Raw genomic sequence first — 19,248 nt, 5'->3', positions numbered from 1 at the left:
CCTGAGCACCGCCGGTTGTGGCCCAACCCCTCCCCCCAAAGCCCCCCCCCCCAAACTCCCCCATATATTCTTTTTCATCCATTCCAGTCTTACTCCCCTGAACTCCACACCCTCTGAAGTAACTGCTGCTTTTGGTTTCATTGTAAGATAAGACTATTGGGAATGTTTTCAAAGGTGAAATTAGTGCAAATTCATTTGGACTAGAAAAACAAATTTAATTGTGTTATCTATATATTTTGGCCATATCTATCAGTGCTCAGGGCTTACTACTCTTGGGGCCTGGGTTGGCAAGGCAAATACCTTACTTGCTGTACTATCAGCCTAGCTCCCCAAGATAAACTTATAACTATCTCCTACACTTATAGTATGGACATAAAGAAGCATCCCTACTGCTATGAAATCTTACTCTCTCAAGCCTTCATACAATTGTTTTGTTTTGTTTTTTGGGTCACACCCGGTGGCGGCGCTCTAAGGGTTATTCCTGATTTTGTGCTCAGAAATTGTTCCTGGCAGGCTCGGGGGACCTTATGGCATGCCAGGAACTGAACCTGTGTTGGCTGAGTGCAAGGCAAATGCCCTACCGATATGCTATTGCTCCGGCCCCCATACAATAGGTTTTTATGGAACCTTAATCAGCTTTAATTATTTTACTATGTGTAATAAAATAGATTATATATACATAAGCCATATATCTATACCTATAGATATATAAATATTATTTTTTTGGGCCATTCCTGGCTGTGCTCAGGGCTTACTCCCAGCCCTATACTTAGGGATCACATCTGGAAGGGCTTGGGAGACCATATGGGATGTCAGGGACTGAACCTGGGTTGGCTTTGTGCAAGTGGCCTACTCATTGTACCTAAACCTATTTTTTAAAATGCCTCTAGCCCTAAATCTATTTTTTAAACTTCTGAAATTAAAGACATTTAATTATACTAATATTAGAAAATGATTCAAGAAAAGATTAAAACTATGGGACTGAGGAGAGAGCTCAAAGGGCTAGAGAAGAAACTTTGGATGCTAAAGGCCTTGTTTAATTCCTAGTACCACTTCAGGTGAATGATCCCGGAACACTTCCAGGTGTGGTACAAAAATCAAAAAAGGATGAAAACTATGTATGTCAGGCCCTGGATTCAACCAGTATAACTGAAAGCAAACAACCAACCATGGAAAAAAGGTAAAGAAAAGGTAAGAATCTTACCTCATGTAAATTCAGCTCTTTTACTTTGTCTTTCAATATAACCTGTTAAGACAAAAAAATCCACCTAATTAAAAAAACGTTCATATTATACTCACAAGTATTATTTTCTTTTGCATATACACTCACATTCCCTTATAGTATTAAAGAGAATCTCTTTTATAGTCCAAGACCAAGTTTTATGAACCTTCTTTTTTGTTTGTTTTGGGCAACACTAAGCAATCAGTGCTTAGAAGCTACTTATGGTTATTTTTTTGTTTTGTTTTGTTTTTGGGTCATATCTGGAGGCACTTGGGTTACTTCTGGCTCTGTGCTCAGAAATTGCTCCTGGCAGGCAAGAGGGACCATATGAGATGCCGGGATTCAAACCATCTTCCGTCCTGCATTGGCTGCATGCAAGGCAAAAGCCCTACTGTGCTCTCTCTCCAGTCCTAGAAGTCATTCAAGAGGTGCTCTGGGCAAAAAAAAAAAAAAAAAAAAAAAGAGGGGCTGGAGAGATAGCACAGCGGTGTTTGCCTTGCAAGCAGTCGATCCAGGACCTAAGGTGGTTGGTTCGAATCCCAGCGTCCCATATGGTCCCCTGTGCTTGCCAGGGGCTATTTCTGAGCAGATAGCCAGGAGTGGCCCCTGAGCACTGCCGGGTGTGGCCCCCCCCCCAAAAAAAAACAAAAAAAAAGGTGCTTTGGGAACTGTGAGGTGTCAGGGATCAATCCTAGACCACCTGAGTACAAAGCATGCACATGAGTCCTCTTGAGTTTTCTTCTGGGTCTTCAGCAATTGTATTTTAATATTCCCTTAAACAACAATGCAGTATTCTCTTGAAACGTAGTTTTGAATCTCTGATATGAAACTTTGGGAAGACTCCTAAGACATGTCCTGTTGGGCCCGGGAGATAGCACAGTGGCATTTGCCTTGCAAGCAGCCGATCCAGGACCAAAGGTGGTTGGTTCGAATCCCGGTGTCCCATATGGTCCCCCGAGCCTGCCAGGAGCTATTTCTGAGCAGACAGCCAGGAGGAACCCCTGAGCACCACCGGGTGTGACAAAACAAAACAAAACAAAACAAAACAAAACAAAACAAAACAAGACATGTCCTGCAGGAAGCTGAGGTTTGGTCCCTGGTACCACACTTTCCTCTGAGCACAGAACAGGTGGTGGCCCCTGAACTTGCTCATTTGGACTAAATGCTAAGATGGGGGAAATAAATGAAGCTGACTGACTCATGAGTCTGAGTACACAGCAGTGGATTATGGGACTAAGTATTCAATGATTTATAAAGACTCTAAATTGTGTAGACATGTACCCTTATAACTCAGACAGTATTTATTTTTCAGTTTCAAAGATCAAATATGCAAGGCAAGTACTAACTGTTTTGCCACATTGTCAGTCTTAATTCAGTATATTATATACACACAACCATATATAAATATATATATATATATATATACACATATATGTATGTTTGATTTTGGGTCACATCCTACTGTACTCAGGTTTTTACTCCTGGTTCTGTACTTAGGGATCACTCCTGGTAGACTTGGAGACCTTATGGTAGTAGTTGATGGGACCAAGGTCAATCATATGGAACCCTATCCACTGTATTACCACTCTGGTCCCCTAATTAAGTACATTTTATTTTATTTTATTTTTGTTTTTTTGATCACACCTGGTGGTGCTCAGGGGTTGCTCTTGCCTCTGTGCTCAGAAATTGTTCCTGGCAGGCATGAGGGACCATATGGGATGCCAAGATCCATTCTGGATCGACTGCATGCAAGGCAAGTGCCCTATCGCTGTGCTATCTCTCCAGCCCCTTCAGTACATTTTAATCATCAAATTTATCATATCTCATGTGGCTTTTTGTTTTGTTCTGGGCCACAGCTGGCAGTTATTCCTGACTCAGGAATCACCCTTCGTGGTGCTCAGAGAACTCATGGGATGCCAGGGTCCAAAGCTAGGTTGGCCATGTGCACGACAAACACCCTACCCACTGTACTATCTCTCCAGTCTCTCTAATGTGACTTTTTAAGCTCAATCAATTTCATTTTTTGTTTGTTCATGTGGTGCCAGGAATTGAACCCAGAGTATCACACATACCAGGCACTCAACCTACCACTGAACTACATCCCCAGACCCTCATTTCCACCTTTTAAAATATCACTTATTCTTTAATAAGAATAAGAACTTATTATTGACTCAAAAGAATATATAACAATAGCGTAGTGGTAGGGCATTTGCCTTTTTGCCTTGCACACGGCTGACCCAGGACAGACCTGGGTTCAAACCCTGGCATCCCATATGGTCCTCGAACCTGGAGGGATTTCTTTCTTTTTCTTTCCATTTTTTGTTTTTGGGCCACACTCAGTGACGCTCAGGGGTTACTCCTGGCTATGTGCTCAGAAATCGTTTCTGATTTGGGGGACCATATGGGACACTGGGGTATTGAATCACAGTCCATCCCAGGTTAGCAGCATGTGCAAGGCAAATACCCTACTACTTGTGCCACTGCTCTGCCCTCAGGAGCGATTTCTGAGCACATAGCCAGCAGAAACCCCTGAGCGTCACTGGTGTAGCCCCAAAACAAACAAACAAAAAGGAATATCTTATATGTTCACTCTAAATAGTACCTAAGGAAGAAAAAATATACTTAAAAGTGAAAATCCATTTTGAACTACAAAGTGATGTGTGAAATACTAAGCAAATAGAATCTAGTCCAGTTTAAATGCTCATATTTTTATTAAAGAAAAACAATCAATCAAAAATAAATTTCTTACCTGCTTATAGGCATAAAATTCTTTGTGGGCCTGATGCCTTAACCTAAAAAAGAAATAAATGTGAAATTTAGATTCCCAGTATAACAACTTGAAAAAAATTTAAACTGCTGAATTTCAATATTTTTATTTATGATTAAAACCCAGAATCTTTACTCTAGAATATTCATATATGACCTACTACCATGTTATGAAAAAGCACTCAATGAATTATGAAAAATATTTATGAACAGTACCTGCCAGTACTAAGGGCTTATTCTTGACTTTGAACTCAGGGATCACTATTGGTAGGTAGTATTTGGGAGACCATATGTGATATGAATTGCAATGCAATTGAACTGAAGTGAATTGAGTGTGCAATGCAAGCACTATAATGCTGCACTATCTCTCTCTGATCAAATCCTAAAAATGTTATCTAAATTTAAGTCTTTTTTTTTTTTTTTTTGGTCACACCTGGTGGCACTCAGGAATTACTCCTGGCTCTGTGCTCAGAAATCACTCCCGGCAGAGTCAGGAAACAATATGGGATGCCAGGGATCGAACATGAGTCAGCTGTGTGCAAGACAAATGCCCTACCTGCTGTTCTATTGTTCTGGCCCCTAAGTTTAAGTCTTAGTAAAATCACATAAAAACAGAATCTTATCACAAGTCTTTTTTCATATCGGTAGTCCACTTGTTTCAAAATTTAAATGTTTACATTTGAATAAAAAAAAGTTTACATCTTTGGGGCTGGAGAGATAGCATGGAGGTAAGGCGTTTGCCTTGCATGCAGAAGGACAATGGTTCGAATCCCGACATCCCATATGGTCCCCTGAGCCTGCCAGGGGAGATTTCTGAGTGTAGAGCCAGGAGTAACCCCTGAGCGCTGCCAGGTGTGACCTAAAAATACAAAAAAAAAAAAAGTTTACATCTTTAATAGCTAAGCACACAACCCATAATGTACAAAACCTTGGTATACAGCTATGTATATATACTTACACATACTATACACCAGATACACACTATTAGATGTTTAGAACATTTCGGTGGCCCCGTTACACTACTTTCCATTGGTATCCACTACCAGGATGTACATTCTCCAGAGTTCTATTATATGTATTAACACATTTTTAAAAATTTTTTAAATGTTTTTAAAATTTCATAAAAATGGTTCACTTTATAATACTCTTTTGTGGGCCCGGAGAGATAGCACAGCAGTGCTTGCCTTGCAAGCAGCCGATCCAGAACCTAAGGTGGTTGGTTCGAATCCCGGTGTCCTATATGGTCCCCCCGTGCCTGCCAGGAGCTATTTCTGAGCAGACGGCCAGGAGTAACCCCTGAGCACCGCCGGGTGTGGCCCAAAAACCAAAAACAAAACAAAAAAAAAATATATATATATATATACTCTTTTGTATTGGCTTTTAGTCAGCAGTAACTTGTCAAATTTGTCTGCTGCAGTGATTCTTTTTAAGTTTTGGGTCACACCTAGTTGTGCACAGGGATGATGCCAGGTCTGCACTTAGGGATCATTCCTGGAGGGACTCAGGGGTCTAAGGTGTTGACTAGATTGTCCTTGCCCACTGTACTCTCTCTCCAGTCCACAGTAATTCTTGATTGTTCAGTTACACGAATATAGAACAACTTACTCATTTATTTTATACTTTTGACAAAAACTAAATTAATTCTGTTTGGGGCTATTATAAAGATGCTCATTCTCCCACGATTCTGGAGGGAGGATATATCCAGCACTTTTCAGGGGCTAGTCTTGGTTTTCATACATACAAAGCATGTGTGCGTTAGCTCTTTAAGCTATCACCCTGCTTTTATAAGGCTTGGGTACATTTTGACAATGCTCATGAATCACTCCTGGTAGTGCTAAAGGAACTACATACGACTATTAGTTGCAAGATAAGCCCTTTAATTTCTCTGTTACTTCGCTGTTACCAACCACCTCCCTCCCTCCGAGCCCTCTTCAACGGACCTCTAGACAGTACTTCTTACTTTTTTTTTGTTTTTGTTTTTTGGGCCACACCTGGCAGTGCTCAGGGGACCATTGGGATGTTGGGATTCGAACATGTCCTTCTGCATGCAAGGTCAATGCCCTACCTCCATGCCATCTCCTAATTTTTACTTTTTTGTTTGTTTGTTTGTTTTTGGGCCACACCAGCCTGGCAGCACTCACATGTTACTCCTGGCTCAGCACACAGGAATCACTCCTGACAGGTTTAGGGGATATAGGATACTGAGGACTTAATCTGGGTCAAATGTGTGCAAGGTCATTTTGGCCCCTCATTTTTACTTTCTATTAGAGGGGCACACTGGCAATATTCAGGGGTGCTCTTTGGAGATACTTGGGGACCAAATGAAATGCCAGGAATTGAATTAAACCTGGATCAGCTACATGCAAGGTTTTACTTACTGGATTATAGATCTCTAACTCTAGACTTTTTTGCTGCTACACTGTTTGTACCAATTTCTACTATGTGTATAAAAGTTGCTTCACATCACTGCTATGTGTGGCAGGGCCAGTTAAAATTTTGTAGCAAATGTCATAGGTTTTCAGTGGTTTATCATTATGGCGTTTGAAGTTGACTTTCCCAAATGATGTTTAGAATCTTTTCATATGCTATTATCTAGTTAAGTATGTTCTTTCATGAAATGCCTACCCTAGACTTTTAAGCTGCCCTTCCTTTACCTGGTTATACCATTGGAATGGAAGTATCAGTGACTCAATGGCAGACACAGCATTGCTGAGAATGAACCAGAGTCCTGCAGCACAGTTGGGGCTGGCACCTAAAAATAAGTTGTCTCTATTTTCTTTTCATCTTTTTTGTCTCTATTTTCTTATTTGATTCTTTATGCGTTTCAGCTGCAAGCTCTCTGGAATGCCTTTGAACTCTACTTATCTTCTATTCTATGGCTTGCCCTTTTACTTCCTTAATGGAATTGTTATTATTTTTTGGGTTGTTTTGGGTTGTATATAGCAGTGCTCAGGGGGTCAATGCTGTGTCAATACTGGGGATCAAATTGGGACCTCCTGTATGACAAGCAGGTGCTCTAGCCCTTTGGGAAACCTTTGCAGACACTTAATGGTATCTTTTGGTTAACAGATTACTATTTATGTTTTGGGGCCATACCCAGCAGTGCTAAGTGGTTACTCCTCACTCTGCACTCAGGAATCCTGGTGGGCTTGTGATGATGGCATGCTGACAACTGAATCCAGGAGGGAAGCAGTGTGAAAGGAAAGTCCTACCCACTGGACTATCTTTCTGGTCCCAAGTTAACAGATTTTAAAATAAAGAAATAAAGTTTATCCTTTTTTCTTTTTACAATCTGTTTTTCTCATAATTATTGGGGGGGGGGGGAGCAATATACAGCAGCACTCAGGATTTAATCCTGGCATTATGCTCAAGAATCAGTCCTGGTGGTGCTCAGGGGACCATAAATAGTTCGAGGAATGAACTTGGGTTGGCCATGTGTGAGGCAAGTAACCTACATCTCTCCAGCCACAAACTCAGCTTTTGTGTCTGGTTAAAACATTCAAAAAGGGGCCCGGAGAGATAGCACAGTGGCGTTTGCCTTGCAAGCAGCCGATCCAGGACCAAAGGTGGTTGGTTCGAATCCCGGTGTCCCATATGGTCCCCCGTGCCTGTCAGGAGCTATTTCTGAGCAGACAGCCAGGAGTAACCCCTGAGTACCGCTGGGTGTGACCCAAAAACTAAAAAAAAAAAAAAAAAAAAAAAATCAAAAAGAAAAAAAAAAGGATCTAAAATGCTTAATTTTGGTATGCATAAACTTACATTTTAATAAAAAGGAAATAACATGATGGCTAGAAAAAAATGAAACAACACTTTGGCTTTTTAGTTTTTGGGTCACACCTGTCAGCAGCGCTCAGGAGTTACTCCTGGCTCTATGCTCAGAAATCGCTCCTGGCAGGTTCAGGGGACCATATGGGATGCCAGGATTCAAACCACCAACCTTCTGCATGCAAGGCAAATGCCTTACCTCCATGCTATCTCTCCAGCCCCTGAAACAACCCTTTTCAAAAAAATAAACACTATTGATGTTAAAATTTTTTTAGGGGGCCAGAGAGATAGCACAGTGGTAAGGCGTTTGACTTGCATGAGGCTGACCTGGGAGGGACCCAGTTCGACTCCCAGCATCCCATATGGTCCCCCAGTCTGCCAGGGGCGATTTCTGAGTGTAGAGCCAGAAGTGACTGCTGAGTACCACTGGGTGTGGCCCAAAAATCAATCAATAAATAAATAAAGTTTAAAAATTTTTTTAGCCTATCACCAGGTTATATAGACATTCTCTTAATGGGCCAGAGTGGTAGTACAGTACTTTGTCTTGCATGTGGCTGACCCAGGTTCAAAATGCCTGGTATCCCATCAAGTTCTCACCTTATACCCAAAGCACCACCAGGAGTAATTCCTGAATGCAGAGCCAGGAGTAACACCTGAACAACACTGGTGGAAGCTCCAAAACAAAAACGAATTCTCGTGTAATGAAAAAAAATTTTTTTTTACTTATCACATTTAGGTCTACGATACACCTGAAATTAAGTCCTCATAAATGATTTGAGGTAGGGGTTTTTGTTTGATTTTGTTTTTAGGCAATACCAGGCAGTGCTTACGGCTTACTCATAGGGAACTTGGGTGACCAAATGGCGTGCTAGGGATGGGACTCAGGTCTGCTGGGTGCAAAGCAAGTGTATCTGCTGTACTCAGATCCTTTTTTTTTTTTTTTCTGTATTGTTCTAATTTTAGTATATGTTCTGTTGAGTACCTTTACTTTTCTTTAAATCCAAGATTTTCACTTAATCACTCATTGAAAAGTGCCTACTTTTTCTCACTGCTTTTTTTTTTTTTTTTTTTTTTTTGGTTTTTGGGCCACACCCGTTTGACGCTCAGGGGTTACTCCTGGCTATGTGCTCAGAAATCGCTCCTGGCTTAGGGGGACCATATGGGACGCCGGGGGATCGAACCGCGGTCCTTCCTTGGCTAGCGCTTGCAAGGCAGACACCTTACCTCCAGCGCCACCTACCCGGCCCCTTTTTCTCACTGCTTTGAAGTAGCATGCTCTATAAGCTGTAACTCAGACCCAAACTGTGGGTCTATTGCTAGAGTTATACAATCACGTCCACCTGAAATTTCAGAACGTACCCTTATTAGAAAAAATTCTTGGGACCAGAGCAATAGTACAGTAGTTAGGGCCTTGCACACAGCCAATCTGGGTTCAATCCCTCACTCCACCTGAACACCCTGAACACCACCAAGAGAGATCCCTAAGCACAGAAGTAGGAGTAAATCCTGAGCATTGCAGGTGTGGCCCCAAACCAGTTTAAGATGAGGCTATAATGGGATTATGGTGGATACTAAATTCATTAGGAGAGGATCAAATGAAGACAGACTTAAGCACTGGAACTACACAAGCCAGAGAAATCAGAGTGCCAGTGATACCAGCAACTACGATGAAGCACCACAGATCCTCCCCTAAAGCTCTGCCCTCCCAACATCTTGATCAATCTTCTTGCCTCCAGAACTGTGAAATTAAATATGTTTTCATCTCTCTCAGTTTGTGGTACTTAGAGGAGCTCTAGGAAACAAACACACCTTGTGTTAATAACAGAAAACCCTTTATTTCAAAATATTAGTGTTTCAAAAAGCGGCAGAGTTCACAGATACTTTAGCCCAGTTTCCCCAAAGTTCATACCTAGCCACAGTACAATGATCAAACATGGGCAGTACCCTTGATACAATATTGATAAGTAATGGATCTTACTGGAATTTTACCCACTTTATATCTAGTTCTCTATCTTCAAATCTGACATCTAATTTAAAGTCATTTTCTCCTGGCCAATTAATATTTGAGGAGAGAGACGACAAAATCATGCAAATACTCAAATTTCTATCCACTGATTTTGACTTTCACCTTGCTTGCAAACAATTTCATGTTTGCCCAGTAGCGGTTTCCTAATTTCTTATGCTTTAGAATAATGTAATTATTACAAAGATTTTTCTTTTGGGGCTACACCCAGCAGTGCTCAGGTATTATTCCAGGCTCAGGGGACCATATGGATGCTAGGGATTGAACCTGTGTCAGCTGCATGCAAGACAAATACTTTACCTGCTGTGCTATTGCTTCCACCCCATGAAATGTAATTTTCGTTTATTTTAGGGTCAGACCTAGAGGCGCTCAGGACTTACTTCTGGTTTTTTTTTTTTTAGGCCACACAGGGCGGTGCTCAGGGGTTACTCCTGGCTGTCTGCTCAGAAATAGCTCCTGGCAGGCACGGAGGACCATATGGGACACCAGGATTCGAGCCAGCCACCTTTGGTCCTGGATCGGCTGCTTGCAAGGCAAACGCCACTGTGCTATCTCTCCGGGCCCAGGGTTTACTTCTGATTCTGCACTCAGGAATCACTCTTGCTGGTGCATGGGACACCAGGGATCAAACTTCAGTTGGCCATGTACAAGGCAAGTAGCCTGCCCACTATCTATATTGCTTTGGCCCATTAACATATATTTTGCTGCTCAGATGGATTTAGGTTTGACCTTAAAGAACCTCCTCAGGTTCTACTGTATTCTCTCAAGTTCTTGGTTTTAGATTTTTTGGCTATTGATTTTGGATCATACTGGCTGTGCTCAGGTGTCCATATGTGAATGGCTCTGGCCTCACACCCTTGTTCCTTCCCATTCTTAACTTACTGGAAACTGAAAGATGTCCTAGAGGCACCTTATATATTCCATGTCCCAGATGTGGAAATTACTTTCAAAGAACTCTGGTTCTTTGTACTGAAGAACAGTATTCCAGAAACTGTGATGCTAAGGAACACTGTTTAACACATTATTAAGCTTTGTTCCTTCTAACAATCTTCTTTGGTCTTCTTGGTCCTCTGCTTTAAATTTATATAGAATTTATAGGTCAATTTGGAAAGAGCCAGAACTACTGGTGTTCAGGGGCCACGTAGTACGTGGATAGAACTCTGGGCTCACAATGCAAGGCATGTGAACCCCTGATAAGCTATATCCCCAACCCCTATGGCATAATTTTTAATCTAATTTTTTTTTCTTTTTGGTTTTTGGGCCACATCCGGTGATGCTCAGGGGTTACTCCTGGTTATGTGCTCAGAAGTCACTCCTGGCTTGGGGGACCATATGGGACGCCCAGGGATCGAACCTAGGCTAGCGCAGGCAAGGCAGGCACCTTACCTCTAGCGCCACTGCGCTGGCCCCTAATATATTCTTTAAAATTTTTTTTATTTTTATTTATTTTGGTTTGGGGGCTACACCAGCAATGCTAGAGTTATTCCTGGCTCTGCACTCAGATATTGCTCCTGGCAGGCTCAAGGGACCATATGGGATGCTGGGAACTGAACCCAGATCCGTCCTGAGTTGGCCATATGCAAGGCAGATGCCCTACTGCTGTGCTATCTCTCCAGCCCCTAAAATGATATCTTTTCATATATCTAATTTCTTGTTGAAAAATACAAAAATTTCACATTAATCTACTAATTTACTCATTCCACTTATCCCGTGGATTATCCTGGACTCCAGCACATTTCAGTGTACCACCAGCTCTATGCTGAACCCTTTTAGCAGAGTGTATCAGCTCTATGCTGAATTTTTTTTTTTTTTTTGGTTTTTGGGCCACACCCGGCGGTGCTCAGGGGTTACTCCTGGCTGTCTGCTCAGAAATAGCTCCTGGCAGGCACCACCAGTAAAATATTATAGAAACAATATCTTAATTAGATAAAATGCATTAATAATTAAAACAATCTACAACTCTACATTTTTTGGTGAATCTACTGATTTTTTTTTTTTGGTTGCACCAGGTGTTGAGGGTTTATTTACTCCTGGCACTGAACTCAAGGATCAACAACTCCTGTGGGCTTGGGGAATCAACCATTATGGGATGACAGGGATCAAATTTGAGTGAGTGGCATGCAAAGTAAGCATCTTACCTGTTGTACTATGGCTCCAGCCCCAGGTCTACTTAAGTTTTGAGAGGGAAGTATACAGTACATTCAAATGAGTGAAATGAACAATATTGGCGTTGTCTAAAATGTACTGGTACTTTTTTTTTTTTTCTTGGCTTTAATCCATACCAGTAGTTTATTCCTGGCTCTGCATTCAGAATTATTCCTGGTTGTACTTGGGGTCCCATATGGGATGTCTAGGACCAAAACTGAGTTAGCTGCATGCAAAGCAAGAGCCCTCTCTCTGTACTATCATTCTGGCTCCAAATGTAGCTTGATTTATAAACATATTTTGCTTATTACTCAGTTGGCTCTGCTTTTCTTCTTCTTTTATTATTATTATTATTATTGGTTTTTGGGTCACACCTGACAAAGCTCAGGGGCTACTCCTGGCTCTACGCTCAGAAATTGCCACCAGCAGGCTCGGGGGACCATATGGTATGCGGGGATTCGAACCACTGTCCTTCTGCATGCAAGGCAAATGCTCTACCGCTGTGCTATCTCTTCAGCCCATGCTTATTTTCTTTAAGCATTATTATTTCCAATTTGTGTGTACCTTTTTATTTAATACATTGTTCAAAATTAATCTCTTCCAGAAAGTCCTAAACAAAAATTTGGTTTTAGACTCCCAAGCAGTCAATATTCAGGGGGTCTAGGAGACATTCCCAGTGATACTTGAGCAGCCCAACTAGGTGGCCATTCAATTTCAGTCTGAGAAAGTGAGCTGGGACCATCAGGGCCAGCTCAGAAGTGCTCGGGGCCATCAAGTTGTTCTCAGGTGCCTTTAGAGTCACACTCATTCCCAGGGATACCTGGCTAGGGTGGCATATGGTAACTGAGGCTTGTCCTCAGCTCCAGCACCTGTCATGCATGTGCCCCTGACCACTGAGGTACTTCTGTGGCTCCCTGATTATTTCATTATTCTAAACCCACAAATAAATACAATTTATTTAATTTTTTTCAGTCATAAAATTCTGAAAATGTCATGAATGAAGTCTGAAAGATATATGTTGTTATTGTTGTTTTGGCTTTGGGACCACATGTGGACAGTATTCACTAGCTAATCTTGGTTTTGTGTTCAGAATTTAGCTTTTGCAGTGCCTGGGGATTGGGGTGTTTGGGTGTTGGGGATTTGAAGGAGAGTCAATGGGATACAAGCCAAGTGCCTAACCACTGTACTGGCTCTCTAGCCCACATCTTAATTTCATTCCCTTCCCTTCCCTTCCCTTCCCTTCCCTTCTCTTTTCCTTCCTTCCTTCCTTCCTTCCTTCCTTCCTTCCTTCCTTCCTTCCTTCCTTCCTTCCTTCCTTCCCTCTCTCCCTGCCCCCCTCTTTCTTTCTTCTTTCCTTCCTTCCTTCCTTCCTTCCTTCCTTCCTTCCTTCCTTCCTTCCTTCCTTCCTTCCTTCCTTCCTTCCTTCCTTCCTTCCTTCCTTCCTTCCCTTCTTTCCTTCCTCTCTCCCTCCCTCCCTGCCCCCCTCTTCCTTCCTTCCTTCCTTCCTTCCTTCCTTCCTTCCTTCCTTCCTTCCTTCCTTCCTTCCTTCCTTCCTCCTTCCTTCCTTCCTTCCTTCCTCCTTCCCTCCCTCCCTTCTTTCCTTCCTCTCTCCCTCCCTCCCTCCCTCCCTCTCTCCCTCCCTTCCTTCCTCCCTTCCTTCCTCCCTCCCTTCCTTCCTTCCTTCCTTCCTTCCTTCCTTCCTTCCTTCCTTCCTTCCTTCCTTCCTTCCTCCCTCTTCCTTCTTGTGGTGGATGTGGGAGGACACACCCAGCTGTGCTCAGTTCTTACTCCTGGCTTTGTACTCAGGAATCATTCCTGGCAGAGCTTAGGGGGCCATATAGGGTGATGGGAATCAAATCCAGGTTGGTTGCATGCAAGACAAGTGCTTTACCCATTGAAGAGGTATCTCTAGACTCACAACTTAAATTTTTTTTGGGTCACATCCAGTGGTGCTCAGAGGTTACCCCTGGCTCTGAGCTCATAAATTGCCCCTGGTAGGCTTGGGGGACCACATGGACACTGGGAATTGAACCAGATCAGCCACACACAAGGCAAATGCCCCACCACTGTGTATCTCTCTGCCCCCACAGTATGTTCTTATCAGATATAAGTTTTCTATCTTTCTGCAGTTACATTCATTTGGGTTTTTCCTTTGGTTACGGGGCAACACCTAGAAATACACAGGCTTTACTCTCAGGGGACCATTTGTGGTGCTGGGTATCAAAGCAGAGTTGGCTGCATGCAAGGCAAGCACTTTAAACCCTGTACTATCCACATCTCCCCCCATATCTATAACCCATATCTCTCAAGCCTATTTCAATCTGTTATAAAGGATAAATACAGCTATATATATTTGTTTTGTTTTGTTTTGTTTTTTGGGTCACACCCGGCAGCGCTCAGGGATTCCTCATGGTTCTATGCTCAGAATCGCTCCTGACAGGCTCGGGAGACCATATGGGATGCCGGCATTCAAATCTCCGTCCTTCTGCATGCAAAGCAAATGCCTTATTTCCATGCTATCTCTCCGGCCCATATAATTTCTAAGTGTCTCTTGCTACCACAATACATTTTACCCTCATAATCCTTCACAAGTACTCATTCTCCTTAATATAAGCCCAAATTTCTTTTTTATTGTTTTTATTTGGGGGGGGGGAACCACACCAGGCGGTTCTCAGGGATTATTCCTGGCTCTGTGCTCAGAAATCTCCTGGTAGGCTTGGAGGACCATATGGATGCCAGGAATCAAATTTGGATCCATCCTAGATTGACTTCATGCAAGGTAAACGCCCTGCTGCTGCACTATTGCTTTGGCCTATTATTCCCAAATTTCTATCTTGAAAAAAAAAAAAAAAAGCAAACAAACAACCTAAACACCAAAATATTTCCTTGACTTGAAAACCATCTCCTCCACACCACCATTCCCAATCTTTTCTCAGCCAAAATTCTTGAAAGAAGGGAGACCTATATCCCATTAATCAATCATTTTCATTTCCATGAAAGGCTTTGCCCAAGATTGACTTTCATCACCTATACTACTATAAGTTTTCCAACCAAGACTATGCATGCAAAAGGAAAAATTTCAATTCTCTTATTGGATTTTCTTGAGAATAACATAGAATGGACTCAATCTGATGCAGTGTGTGTGTGTGTGTGTGTGTGTGTGTGTGTGTGTGTGTTGGATCTTCTTTTTTTTTTTTTTTGGCTTTTGGGTCACACCCGGCAGTGCTCAGGGGTTACTCCTGGCTGTCTGCTCAGAAATAGCTCCTGGCAAGCACGGGGGACCATATGGGACACTGGGATTCGAACCAATTACCTTTGGTCCTGGATCGGCTGCTTGCAAGGCAAACGCCGCTGTGCAATCTCTCCGGGCCCCGGATCTTCTTGAGAATAACACAGAATGGACTCAATTTGATGCAAAACTATTTCAAGTCTCTTATTGGATCTTCTTGAGAATTACAGAATGGACTCAATCGGATGCAGCGTGTGTGTCTGTGTGTGTGTCTTCTTGAGAATAACACAGAATGGACTCAATCGAATACAGTGTGTGTGTGTATGTATTTGGGGGTGGGGGAGGAGAGCTTCTCTAAAAAAGTCAATTTTCCTCCCATGATTCTCTGGGCCCATTTTATTTCACGATATACATTTTTTCTTTTCTTTTCTTTTTTTTTTTTTGTGGAACAATTCACAAATTTGCATGTCATCCTTGTGCAGGGGCCATGCTAATCTTCTCTGTATCGTTCCAATTTTAGTATATGTGCTGCATATACTATATATCAGCGAGCACTGATCTACATTTTTTCAAGGACACACCTCTGGCTTTTACTTCTACCTATTATTACTTGACCTCCCATTTCCACACCAGACTTCTCTCAAGCTTTATTTAGACTTATGTATCCAACTGTATATTAGATATCTTGACTTGATTTGGATCTGCAACTCAGTCCTTCCATGCATGAAACAATGTTTTTAGTTCCTGTTTTGGCCCACAACTGGCAGTGCTCAAGGATTATTCCTAGATCTGTGCTCTGGAATCTCTCCTGTTAGTTTTGGGGTGCCGGAGAGAGTCTGGGTCAGTACATGAAAGGCCAACTGCCCTGTGGCTATACTATTCCTCCAGTCTGTGAAACAGAATCACTTCATCTTTCTCTGGTTCAGAATATCCAGCCAAGCAAATTTTGTTTATTTTCACCTCCCATTCTTATTACATCCATAACACCATACACTCTCTCCCTTGACTGAAATTATTTTGGTTTGAGAGCTTGTAATTTTATTAGGTAACTCATTTTTCTCATTCTATTTTTAGTTTTTAATCTTATCAGTTGTCTGTGTACGTGTTTGATAGTTCCACAAAGCCAATAAAAATATCAAGTCCTCTGCCATCTTTCCCTGACCTAACCATGAGCCATCCCTCTTTAACTCACTGTTTTGATATTTATGTCCCTATTGCTAAAAACTTCTCTTGTGTTAGTACTTTTTGATTTTTCAGTTTTTAATATACCTACTCATTTTCTATTACCATCCATTCACCCTAACAAATGATTATAAATGCTAATATTGTGCCAAGCACTGTTTTTTGTGACTAGGCTATAAAAAATTAACCAAATACATATTTGGGGAGAAAAATTAACAGAAATTGGGTTATTATATAACTCATAATGAAACAGGGTCATCCCTAGCGTAGTGAGATGTCCTTCTCTTGTGTTCTATTAGAGACATACAACATCATGTCATTGGGAACAAATTCCAAATTGTGATGTTGGGTAGATAGCCCTTAAAGGTAGGTGTCTCGTTTAGACCAACGATGTTTTCCTCTAATGTACCTGACTCTTCCTCTTATACCACTGACTCTATTAGTCCCACCTATCAAATGTGGTGGCTGAAGGGTATTCACTACATGAGAATAAAAGAGTCCACTGGGATGGGGTTGGAGCTTTAAAATTATGTTCAAAGGAGGAATTGGGTACATTTAAAGGGACTGATTTTTGTCAATCTTGAGCTAAATTAAAAATAACTTATTAAATCCAAATTTAGTATCTGGGGTAAGAGTGACCAACTGGAAGGATGGGAAGTAGTTTAGTCGGTAGAGTACATGCCTCACTTGTGTGAGGAGGTCCTCCGTTAGATCCTTGGCACCACACAACAGCCAAGAATCAGGATCTCCAGAAAGAAAAATGTCTCCATCAGAATTAAATTTTCAGTGTATCAGTGATGTATAAATAAAGTTTAGAAATGTTTGAACATTTTCTATGATTGAACAGGTAATTTTAATGTAGATCTTTTCTTTTTCTGACCTAATAATAAAGAATAAAATAAAATATAAATGTTTATTTTTATACTTTATATTATACAATGATTATTTTTTACATTTATCACTGTATTAAAACAAATATTTTATATCTCTTTATTCAATTGTAAAAAGGAATACTGAGGTAATATGGTGTTTTATAGTTTGTTTGTTTATTAATTTATTTTGGTTTTTGGGCCACACCCGGCGGTGCTCAGGGGTTACTCCTGGCTGTCTGCTCAGAAATAGCTCCTGGCAGGCACAGGGGACCATATGGGACGCCGGGATTTGAACCAACCACCTTTGGTCCTGGATCGGCTGAGTGCAAGGCAAACGCTGCTGTGCTATCTCTCTGGGCCCCAGTTTATTTATTTATTTTTGGCCACACCTGGTGGCGCTCAGGCTACTCCTGGCTCTGTGCTCAGAAATTGCTCCTGGCAGACTCGGGGGATCACATGGGATGCCAGAGATCGAACCCCAGTCTGTCCCTGGCCAGCCGCTTGCAAGGCAAAGGACCTACCACTGGGCTATCACTCATGCCCCCATAATTTTTTTTAATCTATTCAGATGGTACTGAGATAGTGCAGCACGTAGAGAACTTATCTTGTACCCAGCTGACCTAGGGTTTGAGTGCCAGAATCCATATGGTCTTTCTTTTTTCTTTTTGTTTGTTTTCTAGGCCACACCCAGTGGCACTCAGGAGTTACTCCTGGCAGGCTTGGGAGACCATATGGACACTGAGGATCGAACCCAGGTTAGCTGCGTGCAAGGCAAAAGTCCCACTTCTATTGTGCTATTGTTTTGGCTTCTCCATATGGTTTCTTTTTTTTTTTTGGTTTGTTTTTGGTTTTTGGCCCACACCCAGCAGTGCTCAGGGGCTACTCCTGGCCCTACACTCAGAAATCGTCCCCAGCAGGCTCAGGGGACCATATGGGATGCTGGGATTCAAATCACTGCCCTTCTGCATGCAAGGCAAACACCCTACCGTTCCATTATGGTTCCTCCAGATGCCCCCTCCAAATGGTTTCTTAAGCACTGCCAGGAGTAATCCCTGAGTACAGAGCTAGAAGTAACTCCTGAGCATCGCTGGGTGTGGCCAAAGCAAACAAACAAACAAACAATAAACCAAAAATTTACCCAGAATCACAAGTGAATTATTCCTGGTTTCCCCTGTCTTTTGGGTGGTGGTGGGAGAGGGTTGGGACAAGACCATATCCAGCAGTGCTCAGGGGCTATTCCTGGCTCTAGGAGTGACTTCTGGAAGTACTCAAAAGAACTAGGTGTGGTGCTGAAATTTGAAACAGGATGTGGACACGTAGTTGCATACAAGTAAAGCTTACCCACACTCCCTTCAGTTACTATTAACTTTTTGTTTATTTATATTTTTGTTTTTTGTGTCCATACAGATGGGATGTTGGTGACCAAACCCAGGATGGTTACATGCAAGGCAAGTGTCCTACCCTGCTGTACTATTGTTCCAGTCCTATTATTATTGTTGTTGTTGTTGTTGTTATTATTATTATTATTATCTGGTTTGAGGGCCACACTCAGTAGCACTCAGGGGTTACTCCTGGCTCTGCACTCAGAAATCATTCCTGGCATGCTCAGGGGACCATATGGGATGTTGGGGACTGAATTTGGGTTTGCAGTGTGCAAGGCAAACAACCTACTGACTGTGCTATCGTTCCAGACCCTTATAATTTTTAAAACAAGAATGTTAAGTGCTTAATTGTCTGGTATAGTTGTGAAAACTAAACTGAGAGCAATATATACACTTCATAGTTTTGTTTTGTTTTGTTTTTGGTTTTTGGGCCACACCTGATGAAGCTCAGAGACTACTCCTGGCTATGCGCTCAGAAATAGCTCCTGGCTGTGGGATTGAACCGAGGTCCATCCTAGACTAGCGCAGGCAAGGCAGACACCTTACCACTTGCACCACCGCTCTGGCCCCTACACTTTACAGTATTTGTTTTCTTTTCATTTTTTTTTTTTTTTTGGTTTTTGGGCCACATCCGAAGCGCTCAGGGGTCACTCCTGGCTCTA

At 42.0% G+C, this 19,248-nt stretch overlaps 1 protein-coding gene and 1 pseudogene across 1 annotated transcript in view; both read right to left on the bottom strand.

The window, feature by feature from the left end:
• Window positions 1-19,248, bottom strand: part of RNF24 (ring finger protein 24) — a 35,467-nt gene that overhangs the window by 14,912 nt on the left and 1,307 nt on the right. The window contains exons 2-3 of the mRNA XM_049779410.1: window positions 3,972-4,014; window positions 1,205-1,246 (exon numbers count right to left, since the gene is read on the bottom strand). Of these exons, the coding sequence (XP_049635367.1) occupies window positions 1,205-1,246; window positions 3,972-4,014 (85 nt within the window). The remainder of the gene's footprint in view (window positions 1-1,204; window positions 1,247-3,971; window positions 4,015-19,248) is intronic.
• Window positions 15,588-15,688, bottom strand: LOC126019882 (uncharacterized; annotated as a pseudogene).

The sequence above is a fragment of the Suncus etruscus genome, chromosome 9, assembly GCF_024139225.1.
Source record: "Suncus etruscus isolate mSunEtr1 chromosome 9, mSunEtr1.pri.cur, whole genome shotgun sequence".
NCBI lineage: Eukaryota > Metazoa > Chordata > Mammalia > Eulipotyphla > Soricidae > Suncus > Suncus etruscus.
The sequence above is the reverse complement of the archived record's forward strand: the minus strand, read 5'-3'. Positions and strand labels throughout refer to the sequence as shown.